Source organism: Carassius auratus, chromosome 44 (genome assembly GCF_003368295.1).
Source record: "Carassius auratus strain Wakin chromosome 44, ASM336829v1, whole genome shotgun sequence".
NCBI classification, from domain to species: Eukaryota; Metazoa; Chordata; class Actinopteri; order Cypriniformes; family Cyprinidae; genus Carassius; species Carassius auratus.
Window position 1 is genome coordinate 1,978,139 of NC_039286.1, and position 13,797 is coordinate 1,991,935.

Here is a 13,797-nt window from a genome sequence, read left to right on the forward strand (position 1 = left end):
TGTACTTATTTTTACACCTGTAAGTATAGGTTTTACACATGCAACACAAGCCAAAATATTCTAAATCTGAATCCCTATCATCTTACTTTATCTTAGATAAAACAATTTGTGTGCTTTACTATATTAAATAAAGCCCAAATAGCAATCCAGAAGGGATACCATGTGATGACATCCAGGTAGACTTGAGCCGCAAGAACTGGTTGAACACTTTTTGGCGGATTGTTTCAGATGCAGATGCTACCGTAATAAATAATGTGGATGAAAATGCTTAACTTCACCACTTTTGTGCTGTGAAATACTGGTTGATTTATCAGTCATTTTCTATATCTGTGTTGTTTTAATTCATTTTCTGTTACTTGGAAAGTGTTACGGTGTCTTTGTACAATCCTCCTTCCGGTGGAGAATTTGTGTTTTTGGCACCTCAGAATAACTGGCTTACTTTAAGATCTCAAGTTTAGTCATTGTTTGGCTGTGCTAAGCCTCACATAATCTGTTTTTGGAGCAAATGTTAGTACTAATATGTTGTTGTTAATAACTTCACAAATGTTTACCTGGCTGTGTTTCAAAATATGTGTAAAATGGTGCTGGATAGAAGAAATCAAACAAACTTGACTATTTTCAAAGGCTGAACCAGCATTGCCGTAAACCTTCAGACTAAATATAATAGCAAAAGACTAAACACTGGACCTTCAGCAAAACACTTGTATTTTAAGAGTGCATGTGGTTGGTCATTTTCTAATCCAGACTCCCTCCACATCTCTCGTTCCTCGTCCCCCACTCCTTCTTTCCTTTTCTCTGTGGGTTTTTCCTACTATGGTGTGATAAACTGCACAGATACTCCATGTTCAAACACATTTAAATAAGTCTCTGTTCTCCCGCTGTGTGAGTATTTGTATTCAGGAGTGTTTCGTCTTTGTTTTGTGGTAATAACCACAGAATAGACACAGAAACCATGGCCCTCTTTTGTGATATCAGGTTTGGCCCTGCTGCTCTTACACATACAGAAACACCTGGCAACACTAAGCAAATGTTTGCCGTCTTATATTAATTAGGAAGGAAATGTTTTTTTTAAGTCTATTTAAGCTCTCACAGCAATGTTGACACGAAGGAAGACTAAAGAGGATATTTTTCCCCCCAGAGTAATTTATTGGTTAATGTTCCATTAGTATTCCACAGCTGTGTTTAGTCAGATACCCTCATGTCACATCTAACTGACATTGTTACAGTGTAATGTTGATATTACCAAGCAGTTTTAGCTTCTAATGGGACTGAAATTATTAAAGAGCGTATAACAAAGAGCATGAATTTTTATCACAATAAACACACTTTACAGTTCAGAATATAACTATCAGAAGAAATCAGAGCAAATGAAATAGTTCCAACGGCTAATGGTTTACCCCACAAACACTAAATGACCAATTTTATGGTAAGCAGTTCATGTGTCTAGCACGGTAGATTTAAATATATCTACAGCAGCCAACTGGAATTGACTTCTTGATCTAAAATGTAGCTTTTTCTTTGTATTAAGACTGGAAATGAGCTAATTTTGTAAGTAAATGCAAGTGTTTTTGGCTCTTGCGTGATAAAGCGCATGTGTTGTTCATCATTTGTAAGTATCTTTGGATAATAGCGTCCACTAAATGGCTAATGTAAGTAAGACCATACTAGCTTCTCTAATAAATAGAGATGTCAGGGCTGGAAAACTTATTAAAAGACAACAACAGTAGCAACCAACAATCAAAAACAGGTTCGATCATGTTAATACTGTCAGCCGATCATTAATGGATACTTACAAATGACCCTGTAAAATTCATGAAGTTTTACTCCACTTTTCTTCATTTATAATTAAATCAAACAATGTAAAAAAAATGCTACATTCGCTCTAACAACACCTAGAAATAAATGGCTTTACTACACTTCATTACCTATTATTATTATTATCTAAGAATAGCATACTATGCTATTTATGGTTGACCTCAGATTGACAATTGAAAAAAAATAAGCTATTCTAGACATATCTGATTTCTGTTTGTTTTAATTCACTAGATCTAATTTTTTACATTTTATAATACACGTGATATAAATATGCCTCATAAACATCGCTGGAGTTGACTGAATATCTTGTACAAAACACGGCCGAAAAGTTTGCACTGAACATCGATGAGATATTAGGGATAATATATGTAGAAAATGTTCCTATGATTGAACTTTTTTAGTACTACATATATTTAAAAGTAACTGAAACTCAACAAACTGTAAATGTGTTAAAAGCCGATCAGAATCCACCCTCAGTTTCTCTGAGAAGAATGTCTCACCTGTCTGTAAGTGTCCTGAATTCAACCCCAAGAAACTCACTTATTTATAGGAAAAAGGTTGGAAATGAACAAATGCTCATTGTATTCTAAATTTAGGGATGAAAGCTATTTATTCTACCTACTCTAAGTCTGTATGAGCTGAAAGCCAATCAGAATTCAGCCTCAGTTCCTCTGACCAGAATGTCTCACCTGTCTGCAAGCTGGAAACTTTCAATAGCGCACAGAGAATACTGAGTTCAACCACACTCTCTTTTAACTGACTGCTCTCTTTCAAAACCGAAATAGGCTAAAGTCACAATGATTCTTTCACACACTCTCTCTCATAATGGACAAAGCTATAAACACATACAAATCTGTTAACAAGGACTGACAGGCACCATGTACACACATGCACCGACCCGCAGTCCAGTGCAGTCCATCCAAAGCAGGAGAAGAAGACATCTGATTCATGATATAACAATTACCCACATTCCAATGAAAATATAAAGAAATAGAAAACATGGTAAAATAGAAATACTACCTAAATAAGGAGCGTTGAACACAGATCCAGTCCTTATGATAGGGTTGTGTGGCATTCAGAACTGAATTAAGATTTTTTTCTAATGCAATGCAATTCTTGAAATTTAGGCAAATTTAGGCGAACTAAATTTCGTATAACTGTAATTTTACATGAAAATTAGAAAAGCTAAGTTTTTAAACTTTGAATGTCAGTCACAGAAAGCTTTGATATAAAACATTAGAAGGAAAGAACAATAGACTAGCATTAGATAGAAATATAGAACGATAGATAAAGTGACAGATATGATCTCACACAGTCTGTTGTAATTCAATGCTCTGTGTTTGCCTGTTAGTTCCATTAAGCTGGTAGTGCGAGCTCTTCTGTTGCCTCTTTTTATAACACCACACCCCCAAGACCACACCCACTACTACTGCTACCATGCCAATAATAATGGCTGCGATCATGGACCCACGGCCTGAACCATGACACGGGTCTTCTGCACAGACCTCTCCAGCTTGGTCCTGTTGATCCAGGTTGTGATCTCCACCACGTTCCATCACACTCCGATTTTCAGGGGTTTCAGTTGGGACTTGCACAGGGATGTGCTCCAGAAAGTGGTTATCAATGGTTTCCCATGGATCCCTAATAACAGGCGTGGGCATGCTGGTGATATAATCAGGTGTATCATCCAGATGTACCATCCCAGAAGGTGTGGATGCTCTCTTAGGGCCCAGCCCGCCTTGACTGGCACTCACGTTTTCAGGTGTGCGTGGCATGGGCCACTTGAGTACAGCAATATCATCTGAACTGGTTGTGATCTGAGTAATGGAGGTGGTGGGCTTCACCTCCACACCATTTGGACTATCAGTAAGACCATCAACCCCCAAGTCTGTTTCCTCTGGTGTGTACGTTTCTTTCACCATTTCATCTTCTGAAAGTCCTTCAGTTGAATCCTCATAATGTGCTACATCAGACTCTCCCTTTTCAAGTCTGGTTGTCCCTTTTCCAAGCTCCTCATTGTCTCCTTTTCTGTGGTTTGTGTCCTTTTTAATTTCTCCTTCTTCTTCCGCAGTGCTGTCAATCCATCCACCCTTCTCTTCTACTACAGGGTTTTTGGTTAAATCCTCAAACCCCTCTGCTTCCGAGTGGCCAGTCAAGGTCTCTGTTTCCGACTCTGCACCTTGTTCTGGCCCCGCCTCTCCCGTGGACTCACCTCCAGCTTTATCTTCATCCTGAGTAACAGGGTATCCATCTAGCCAGGACTCGTCTGTGCCGCCGACACTGGGACTGGCAGGTTCACTGGTTGGAGGATCTGTCGGATAGTCACTTTCCTCTGTGATCAAGTCAGGACCAGATTGGCTGTAGGTTGTTGTGATCGTTACGTGGCTCTCATCTTCATTGGGACTTTTAATAGAGGAAGGATCAGTGGTGATACCCGGCTGCTCCTTCTCTTCCTTGAAGGCCTCTGAAGGGAACCAGAACATGTGCTTCTGACTGAGTAGAGACACTGGAGGTTCAGTTACTGATACTGTTAAATCTTCATCATTCTCTTTCTCCTCCTCAGACATGACTGTCTGCTCAGGCTCAGGAGAGGATTCCACTTCATAATCAGGATTCCTAAAAATATGATGCATCTCCCTCGAATTCTCAAGAAGATCTGTGAACTCATCGTCATAGTCTATGTGGCCTTCAGGATCATCTGCAACAAATAAAACATATTGAAGACTACACAGCTACACCCAAAAGCCAAATAAACCCTTTGAACCTCAAGAATTTAGTTTCTTGGAACCTCATATTCTGCATGTTTTTTTTTTTTTTGGGGGGGGGGTTAATCTTATCATTGTGTTCGCAGCTCACCTTTCATGCAACGCGGCACTGTGCTGTGCCATTTTCCACAACTGTCGCAAAGCAGGGTGAAGGCTGTATCTCCATTGTGCAGTTTGTATCCTGGGTCACAGGCATACAGAAGTTCACCCCCTATGTGGAGCCCACTTTTCCCCTGCAGATGTGTGTTTGGGAATGAAGGTGGCTGCCCACATGGAGCATCTGGTGGATGAAAGGGACGTTGAATAAGGTCAGTCATGAAGGGGAAGAGTTTGTCATAAATGAAAAAAGAATAAGTGCATAAAGTGAAAAGGATAAATTACATGTAAATGTTTCACACTTCACACTTGCTCACATTCTGACAGTATTTCTGCAACTGCAGGTAACTACAGAAAAGAAAAGTAATTTCTAGGGTAATATACTGAATAATCCTTTTATAATCCAGTCATAAAATATATCATAGTTATAGCATGTTTGGGTGGTGAGAATCTTATGTGAATCAAACCAGCCATAAACTCCTTAAATGGATTATGTCCGATTTTTATTTTTATTATTTACATTTTTTACCTTGAGAAAACGTGAGAACAAAAACTGTTTTATATATGCACACAGAAAATGTCTTTACACTTGAAAATACATAACTACTACTATTTTATTTTTTATGAGAGGAGTTTCTCATAAGAAGACCATCATATTTGTGGGTCCTTGACATAAATAGTTTGACAACTGCTGTGTTGGCATTGAAACTCTACTCACACACATGCTTTTGCTCTTCTGCTTTTACATGCGGTATGAAACAGGCTAAAGTATTTTGGAATGTGTTAGATAAAATAGTCCCTCATGATCCCTCATAAGTGAAAAGACACAGTCCCCTTCTCCAGTTTCTTTGTTTCAGTGATTTAAAACTGACCGCTCTCTTTCACACAGAACACGCCCAGTCTCTCGGTGTCCGCAGTTAAATTCTCCAACTGCACATCAACTGGCCTCAAACGCCCCAGGACGCCCCTGCACACTGTAGTCCTGAAATCACATGACAGCAAGTTGGAAGTAAATTAGAGGAATTCTTTCTCAGTTTTTTGTCTTCTCCTTTATTAAGGCAACAGACTTGATGTCACTGTTAAATTCTGCTTACATAGGCAGACAATGTACTATTTTAACACACAAACACACACACACACTATATGCAGTATATCATTATCACATTGCTAATGTCTCCAGTGTTGGTATAAATTTAGATCACAGGTCTGATTTCTGTCGTGCTTGTGCATGTTTTTAACGCTTCACTCTTTGATTGTGTGTCTATTAGAACAAAAATGCAAGAGTGATTAAAATATGCAATAAGCCAAAAGAAACTCGTAATATTTGGGGTCCTTGGAATCAGAAATCTGGAAAACCCCTGCAGTACAGCGATTTCACCAAAGGGTAAAAGCTGTGGACTAGTCTTGTAGACTATGAGAAACACAGTGCCAAAAACCTATTTAATAGTGATCAATAGTTAACCAACAATTAGAAGCACATGTAATCAATTAGTTAAAGACACCAGTAACAAATTAGATTTATTAATAATTACCAGAAGTGATATTACACAAGTGATATTGTTCATTTTTTTTACTGTAGGATGTTTGCAGCTGCCAAACAACATAGTGATGTGCTGCATTAAAATAGAAAAGTGACGTTTGCATTTACAATTATTTCAAACAGAACTATCAGTTATTTAGAACATGACTTCAAGATGTCAGTCAAGGTTGCTAAATATATCTACAACCAAGAATGTCTGTCTGTTTTTTCCCAATTCTGTTAGTGACATTCCTCCAAATGTTTGCGAGGAAAGCAAGTTGCTTACCTCACCTTTTTGCACTCAGCTGTGAGGCCTTAATCAGAATTATGAGCATGTGGGTATGTCAGAGTGGGTGCAGAGGGGGGCTCAAGCCACAACCGGACTGCTTGAGTCTTTACCAAACTCTCCTGAGACAGTGTTAAGTTACTAGGAAACACCCAGTGTCAAAGTTCAGTGATTAAAGCTCAGCTGCACTGAGGTAGATTTTCACATGTATGTCATCTATGTGAAATTTTTGTGTCACGACCGAGAAATCCATGTGTAATCTATAGGTCTGTCTGACGGGAAGGCCACTCCTTTTGGCAAAACTTGCAGATGTAAGTGATTTCCAACAAAGGCTTCAAACATTCACAAATTTATGATATCAACAAAATGCTTATATCTTGAATTAAGCTTATTTTCCTTACCCCATTGCCATTCCATCCTGTTTTTTTGACACTGCAGGCAAAAACACAGTTTTTTCATGCACACGTCAATTTTTTGATTTTGGGCTTTTTGCCTTTTCATAAAGTGTTTTTTTTTTCAGATTAATGGAAAGAAAACATCAAAAAGACACTGTTAAGTATTTATTTTTATAGCACTTTATCTATTTGTGTTAATAGATTTCAATTACAATACATATTTGTAAAGGCCATTTTCTCAAATTTGTTTTTTTCTCAAACACTGAGCCATAAATCTTCACTTCAGTAGCACGTACACACAGCAAAGTTTACATCTTTATTCCTGTCTATATTCCAAAGGTTTTTACAAAGGGATTTGTTCATATATAATTTTCTACAACATTTTATTAATATATTGTTTTCTGGCTGTTCAAAGTATTTTCTGAATTATGGAGTGATAAAAAGAGATACACAGAATTCCCTCTGTAAAAACATTTGACTCTAATATGTAAAAAAAAAAAACATTTGAAATTGACTTGATGCAGTGTTCAGATTTTGGTACAAGAAATGTATGCAAATTAGCACATATTTCATTAAATATTGCCTCATTTGCATATTTAAGCATCACATTTTAGAAAACTTGTAATGCAAAAAATGTTTGCAATTATCAATGTAATCAATCAACTTAGTAATGTGATAACTATTAGTTATTTTTTAACCTATTCACCTGCAGTGTCTCGCCATAAGCAAATATATATCATTGTTATTTTTAAGTTCAGTAATACATACTAATTACTAAGCAAGGATTTATTTAACTGATGTGTGACATTAAAGACAGAATGTCTGTTTCTAACAATATATATATATATATATATATATATATATATATATATATATATATATATATATATATATATATATACATACACTTATATTACCTTTCAAGAAATCAGCAAGGTTTTAGGCACTTGTGTAAAAATGCTGTAAAGTTAGGATGCCAAAATAATGCCATAAATAGATTTTATTAATTAACTTCTATTAACTTAACTAAATGAAATCAACATTTGGTGTGACCACAACTATGCGTTAAAAAAGCTTTTGTAGGTGCACTTGTGCATTGTTTTCAGCTTTGCAGGTAGGTTTCATGAAGTGTCTTGGAGACATTGCTACTCTTCTTCTGTATTTAGTCTTTCTCAGTTTGTTCTGTTTTTTCGTTTTATTACAGACAGACTGGATGATGACTGGAATTATATCACTGTTGTGACAACAAAAATCTCACTGGATTATTACAATGAATGGCAAAAATAATGTTTGGAAATGTAACTTGATATTTACTACTGACACACTACAGCAAAAGATAACTGACTTAAAACCATTTCATTTTTAAAACCATGTTGGTGAAAATACTAGTGGCCTAAGACTTTCTCACAGTACTGTATATATATATATATATATATATATATATATATATATATATATATATATATATATATATATATATATATATATATATATATATATATATATACCAAATTGAATATAATAAAGTGTAATATACTATATAGTAAATATTATTATATTATATATTATTTCTTACTATATAAAAATAAAATAGTCTGTTTTCAGATGACATTTGGTTTGATATTTTGTAATCTAGGGTGATGTTATTTATATTTCATGTATTTCAGGAACAGGATGATGCTTGGGGGTGGGTGTGACACATGTCCCGAGCTCTCATCAGCATCACCCTGGAAACCGAGCAGTCACACCTGCACCTGCTCATCACGGGCTGAGCGGCTGAGTATTACTAAAGAAGTATTTTATGTATTTCTTTAGTAATACTTTTCGGGCGCACTCTATATGGATTTCATTTAAAAAATGAAATACGTATGCACCACATTCTCGATGTGATAATTTTTTTGGGACTTGTGCTCAGTGGTAAAGTAATACACCTCAGCAATGGAGCAGCACAGAAAATGAACACATGGAAGGTGCTGATGTGTTTCCTCACAGCAGCTCAGGTCCATTTCTCTCAGGCCCTGAGGTGAAAATAGGAATGTTCTAGCTGAATTCACAGGTAGGATTCTCTCTGTCTTGCAATCACACAAAAAAACACAGATATACGCAAGCAAGCCATCTCTTTCTTGTGGCTCAAAAAAATGCCCGTTCAAATCAACATTTTGATTGACAGCATCTGTTCTTAAGGTAATTAATGTTCTTACCCAATGCTCGGTCCGGAGAGCCAACCACGCGAGCAGACTGAGAAGGCACATTCCAACACTGCATGATGCAGGTCGGCCCTGGATGCCACCCGGGCCCCTTGAGCCACACAGGCATGTGTTGCTGCCTCGAACCCTTTCTCCTGCCCACCTTTTGAAAAACTCTCCAATTCCAGTAAGAACACACGTCCTAATGGAGAGACTGGTAAAACAACAACAACAACAAAAAGCTTAAATATTGTCACTGCTAGAATGCACATTTTACATTAAATTAGTGAGAATACATTACCTCAAACAGGTAAAATGAGAAAGACATCGAGAAATTAGGAGAATGCAAGGATATAACCGCAGAAAGTTGATACGTAGGTGGTATGAATGGTATGAATTACAGCACCAAAGAGCTTTGTATGTCAAAAGGCCATTTTAAAGGGCAGATACCCTGCATAAGGTCAGTTACTATATAAAGTGTATTTATCAGTGTTTTGGGCAGTGTGAAGGTGTAAAACTATACCAACTGAGGGTTAAAGAAAAAGAGATGTACAGTAAATGCAAAGACAAACAGAAATCAGGTTCAAAATGAATCAACACACTATAAAAATAAAGGTTCTTTATCGGCATCTATGGAACTGTTCCATTGCACAAAAGCTGATTATAGTCAAAAAAAGGTTCTTTAGATTATTAAGAAGCTCTTTGCACTAAGAAAGATTTGTTATTTTAAGAACTGTTTACTGAAAGGTTTTTTTAAGGAACACAAAATGTTTCTTCTTTGGCATTGTTACAAAAAATAAAGAAATAAAATGTTAGAGTGTACGAACATAAGTCCATTTTTATCACAAGCTCCACTCCCATAAGGCAACTTCTTAATTACATCATTAGTTTGTCCCAGTCTCACATAGAGGAATTAAAATAGCTGCTGTTTTTAACCATCTGAAATTGAGATAATTTTAGATCAATATTAAACCGAGGTTAAGTGAGCATGTCACCGAACATTTTTTTAATTTTTTTTTTGCTCATAACACAATAATGTGTCATACCACCATGTCTAAAAAAATGCATATGAGTAAACATCAACATTTGGGAAAAAGTTGAATTGAACAGATAAAGTTAGCAGGTTGGTGTCAGTGATGTAAATCCAGACTGGGTCATTTTCAGAGGTCTGACTAATCAAGCTGACCCACCATAAAAACAACCTGTCATCTATCAATCGTTTGTTACAAATTCATTAGTGTCATATTGATGAGTTTTGTTATGCTGATGTGAAGATATTAGGTGTTTGTGGCAGATAAATTAGATCTTTAGTTAAAGGATTTTGACTAAACAACTAAAATTGAATTTATGACAGCAAACATGAATGTGTGAGAAAGACCAGTCAAATGTCCTTTAACACATTTTTTATATACAATATTAAGGGCCTCTTTTTAGACTCTAAAACTATGAGACAAAACATAATAGGTGCTTAATTTTTTGTGTTTGGATCGCTGTATATAATAGAAAAATTTTAAAAAGAAAAAATGTGTAGCCTACAACACCAAACCAAAAACATGTAGACCTCTTTTTTATTTATTTTTTGACTAAAATCAGTCATGAAAATAAGTTTTCTTTAATTTGACTTGAACTAAGTAGTTCATTAAAATGTTTTTTTTCCTCAAAAATCTTTGAATTCCAGACACCACTTAGACTTTTTTTAGTTGCATTATGAAATTATTAAAACTTAAATTTATTCAAATCAATTTGTATTAGCTGATTTGATAAGTACTTTTAAATAACGCAATAGAACAAACAAAGATGGGTCACTGACCATTACATTTACATAGGCTATACATACAGTCGTAAGAACCACTAAGAACAAATATGACATTCACACAACTCTCTAATCTTTCGGAAGCTGGAACACGCAACGCACGCGTCCTTTCATCACCTCGCGTAAACGCGTATTGCAGTGGCGCGTGAAACAAATTACCGCACCCAGATCATCAAGAGCAACCCACCGTCCGCGCGCGTCAGGCAAGCCAAGTATCCAAGCAGCGACAGGAGCGCGAGCTCTCGGTGACAGACTCGCCCCATGCTAAAACTGTGTTTCTGGAATAACTGAGGTAAAACTTTTCCAAATCTGTCAGGAAAGGTGAAAAATCCAAATTGAATTGCGCTCTCCAAACGGACAGGTCCGATGATTCCAACAGCAGAGAGAAAGGATCTAATAGACGCAGTGACAGAGGTGCAAGGGGAGGTTTATCAGACCAAGAGGTACATTACCGAACTGCTAGTGCGCTCGTGCGAAAACTCGCACGGGGTTGTCAGTAAATACGTCATGACTCAGAACCTGTTTGGTGCCGCTTGAGAACAGAGACACTAAGCACTGGGATTGTTCCAGTGCCGTGGGGAGTCCGGCTTAGAGGTTCCCTGGCACAGAGGAAAGTTTGTCACCGTGTAATGTGTTTTTTTCTTTTTTACGAACGGACCCTAAATTTTGGTGAGTCTTCTTGTCACCATAGCGCACCTGGCTGCATGTCAGTTCAGAACGAGCAGGACAAAACCAACTGTGTCTGTGTCCCAAATTCTTGGGGCCAACCTCAGGACACATTAACTTTGATGAAGCTGCCTAATATGGGCACTGTTGGAAACTATGTGACGCGAAAGCATAATGGGTGTCTTGGTCCACCAAAACCACCCACAAACACACACTCCCACTCACATTCATTCAATTGTAAAGGCTTTTATGTGTACCTCTGTGCTGGAGAAAGAGATAGAGAGTTTGAATTAGCAAGTTATGTTAGTTTTTAGTGAATAAGTGGCAGGATTGTTGCCAGCGCAGACTGAGTTTGTCTGAACAGCTTCTGATGTTATTTACTTCAGTAACAAAGCTATGTGTGATCCAAAATTCCTAACCTTATTATTTAGTCAAGGTATTAGCCAAACAATTACAGCTTTAAGCCGGCACACACATATACAGAGTTCTGCTAGAACATTTGTGAACCTGCATACATTTTTTGTGAACTTGCATAAACTGACACTGAGATCAGTTCTTCACCAAAAGTGAAACAAAACAGGAAAATGCTGCAAAATGATCATAATTATATCAATAAAGGCAAGACGTCTTGGTCCAGAGGAACAAACCCACCAATAAACAGCTGACAGACTTACAAAAAGATGATCTAAGAATGCTTTTATAATGTTCCTATTAAGTTATGAAAATTACGTTTAAATTGAACATTCTTTTAATGCTACTGGAATAATGTTTGTTTTTAACTTTAAGAGAACCTTGCCAGAACATTCGCCAAAATTCCGAGATTATCCACTGTTAGCTGTTCGTGTCTTTTTTTGGTCCTATTTAACACTCCTTTATTTCTATCCATTTTATTTCTGACATTCATTTGTTGACAAGAAAAACATTATTTTCATAGTCTTCTGGCTCATTCACACAGTCTTTGGCGAAATGTTCTTGGATACCATCTTGTTGTCCTGCCATGCACACCATTCTTGTTCAGTCTCTGATGGTGGAGTCCAGGACAGCCTTAGCCAATACGAGAGAGGCCTCCAGATGATGATATTTTTCTGGGGTTCTTTGGAACCTTCTGGAATCTTTCTCCTTGAGTGATTTTTGTTGGATGTCACTCCTAGGAAGAGTAACAGTGGTGTTAAACTTATTCCATTTTAACCAAACTCCTTAGTTCGTAGTCTTTTCCAGCCTCAAACTGATGCAAAAATAAAGAGGTTTAAGAACCAACATCTACACATTAGGGTCAAATTGCATCTCTTGCTGGATAGTACCTTAAATAGTCCTATTTAATTAAATTAATTTAATTAAACACACCATGTTGTGATGCTGAATAACGAGCGCCATTCACAGACCGAATGCGGCTCTCTTTCGCCCTCTGCTGTTGACCAGAAACACTGCAGTGCAAAAACAAACATTTAATGCCTTTTCAAAAACAGAAATCAGCATTTTATAACATTCAGACTTTCTGATTTTGCAGGGCTGTTAAATTTTTGTTAAAGACTGTTTGTTTTAGATTTTTTACCTTACTTAAGTATTATTGAATTTAGCTGCATTTCCCAGATAAAATAATAAATTGTTTTTGCTAATCAATTTATACTTCCAAAGTACGTTTTTGCACGTCATCATGATATTGCTGAAGACAAACTTGTGTAAACAGACAGCAAACATTTTATTACTATTCAACTATCAATCATCTATAAAGTCTCAGCTAATTGGTTTCAGGTAGTTTAACATCTGGGACATTTAAAATGAAATGACAAATACGTAAATGTAGTAAATTATGGAAATGTTTTACTTGAGTGTGTTGGTTAGATGAGTCGAAATTAAATTGAATAAAATTTCACCCCATATTTTCCTAAAGCATTTCTCAATGCACATCTGCTCTGCTAACAGAGACATTGTGCCAAAATATTGTCGATGACATTTAATTCTGTATGAACACATTTTATTCTGTATGAATAAAGTGTCGTTTTTCATTTATCTACACATCCATTTGCGTCCTAACCACGACACGCCTATGCAAATTCATACAGCAGTACCAAAACAAACCCACCACGCGTGTTTTTCCCGCAAAAGTGACGTCACGACAGCCACTCTTTAGAGCACCTGGAGCGCACGAGCGCGTTCTTAACTCCAGTTTTAATAAAAAAGGATTATTCTTTAAGCTTATTTGCCAGACACCTCTTTCATTTTATTGGCATCGTTCGAAGATTAAGGCAGGAATTT

The 13,797-nt window shown here is 36.7% G+C and overlaps 1 protein-coding gene and 1 long non-coding RNA gene across 2 annotated transcripts; both read right to left on the reverse strand.

Moving 5' to 3' along the window:
* Nucleotides 1–290: 290 nt before the first annotated feature.
* Nucleotides 291–11,748, reverse strand: LOC113062089 (sushi domain-containing protein 5-like). Its single transcript, XM_026231644.1, has 5 exons — nucleotides 11,063–11,748; nucleotides 9,078–9,276; nucleotides 5,549–5,658; nucleotides 4,672–4,860; nucleotides 291–4,513 (listed from the first exon to the last, which is right to left on the reverse strand). The coding sequence occupies exons 1-5, from the start codon at nucleotides 11,136–11,138 to the stop codon at nucleotides 3,123–3,125; spliced, it is 1,965 nt and encodes a 654-aa protein (XP_026087429.1). The 5' UTR covers nucleotides 11,139–11,748; the 3' UTR covers nucleotides 291–3,122.
* A 605-nt stretch (nucleotides 11,749–12,353) lies between these two features.
* On the reverse strand, nucleotides 12,354–13,747 carry LOC113062094 (uncharacterized). Its single transcript, XR_003278503.1, has 3 exons — nucleotides 13,625–13,747; nucleotides 12,886–12,965; nucleotides 12,354–12,688 (listed from the first exon to the last, which is right to left on the reverse strand). It is a non-coding gene; the product is annotated as an uncharacterized LOC113062094 (long non-coding RNA).
* Between the last annotated feature and the right edge of the window lie 50 nt (nucleotides 13,748–13,797).

Bases quoted from the DNA above. Each gene is read 5' to 3' on its own strand.
- LOC113062089 (XM_026231644.1), bottom strand. From the start codon at position 11,138: ATGGGGCGAGTCTGTCACCGAGAGCTCGCGCTCCTGTCGCTGCTTGGA. The intron at 9,277-11,062 runs GTGGGTTGCTCT...TTGTTTTACCAG, and splicing joins TTGCCTGACGCGCGCGGACG to TCTCTCCATTAGGACGTGTG. The intron at 4,514-4,671 runs GTGAGCTGCGAA...TATTTGTTGCAG, and splicing joins AGTGCCGCGTTGCATGAAAG to ATGATCCTGAAGGCCACATA.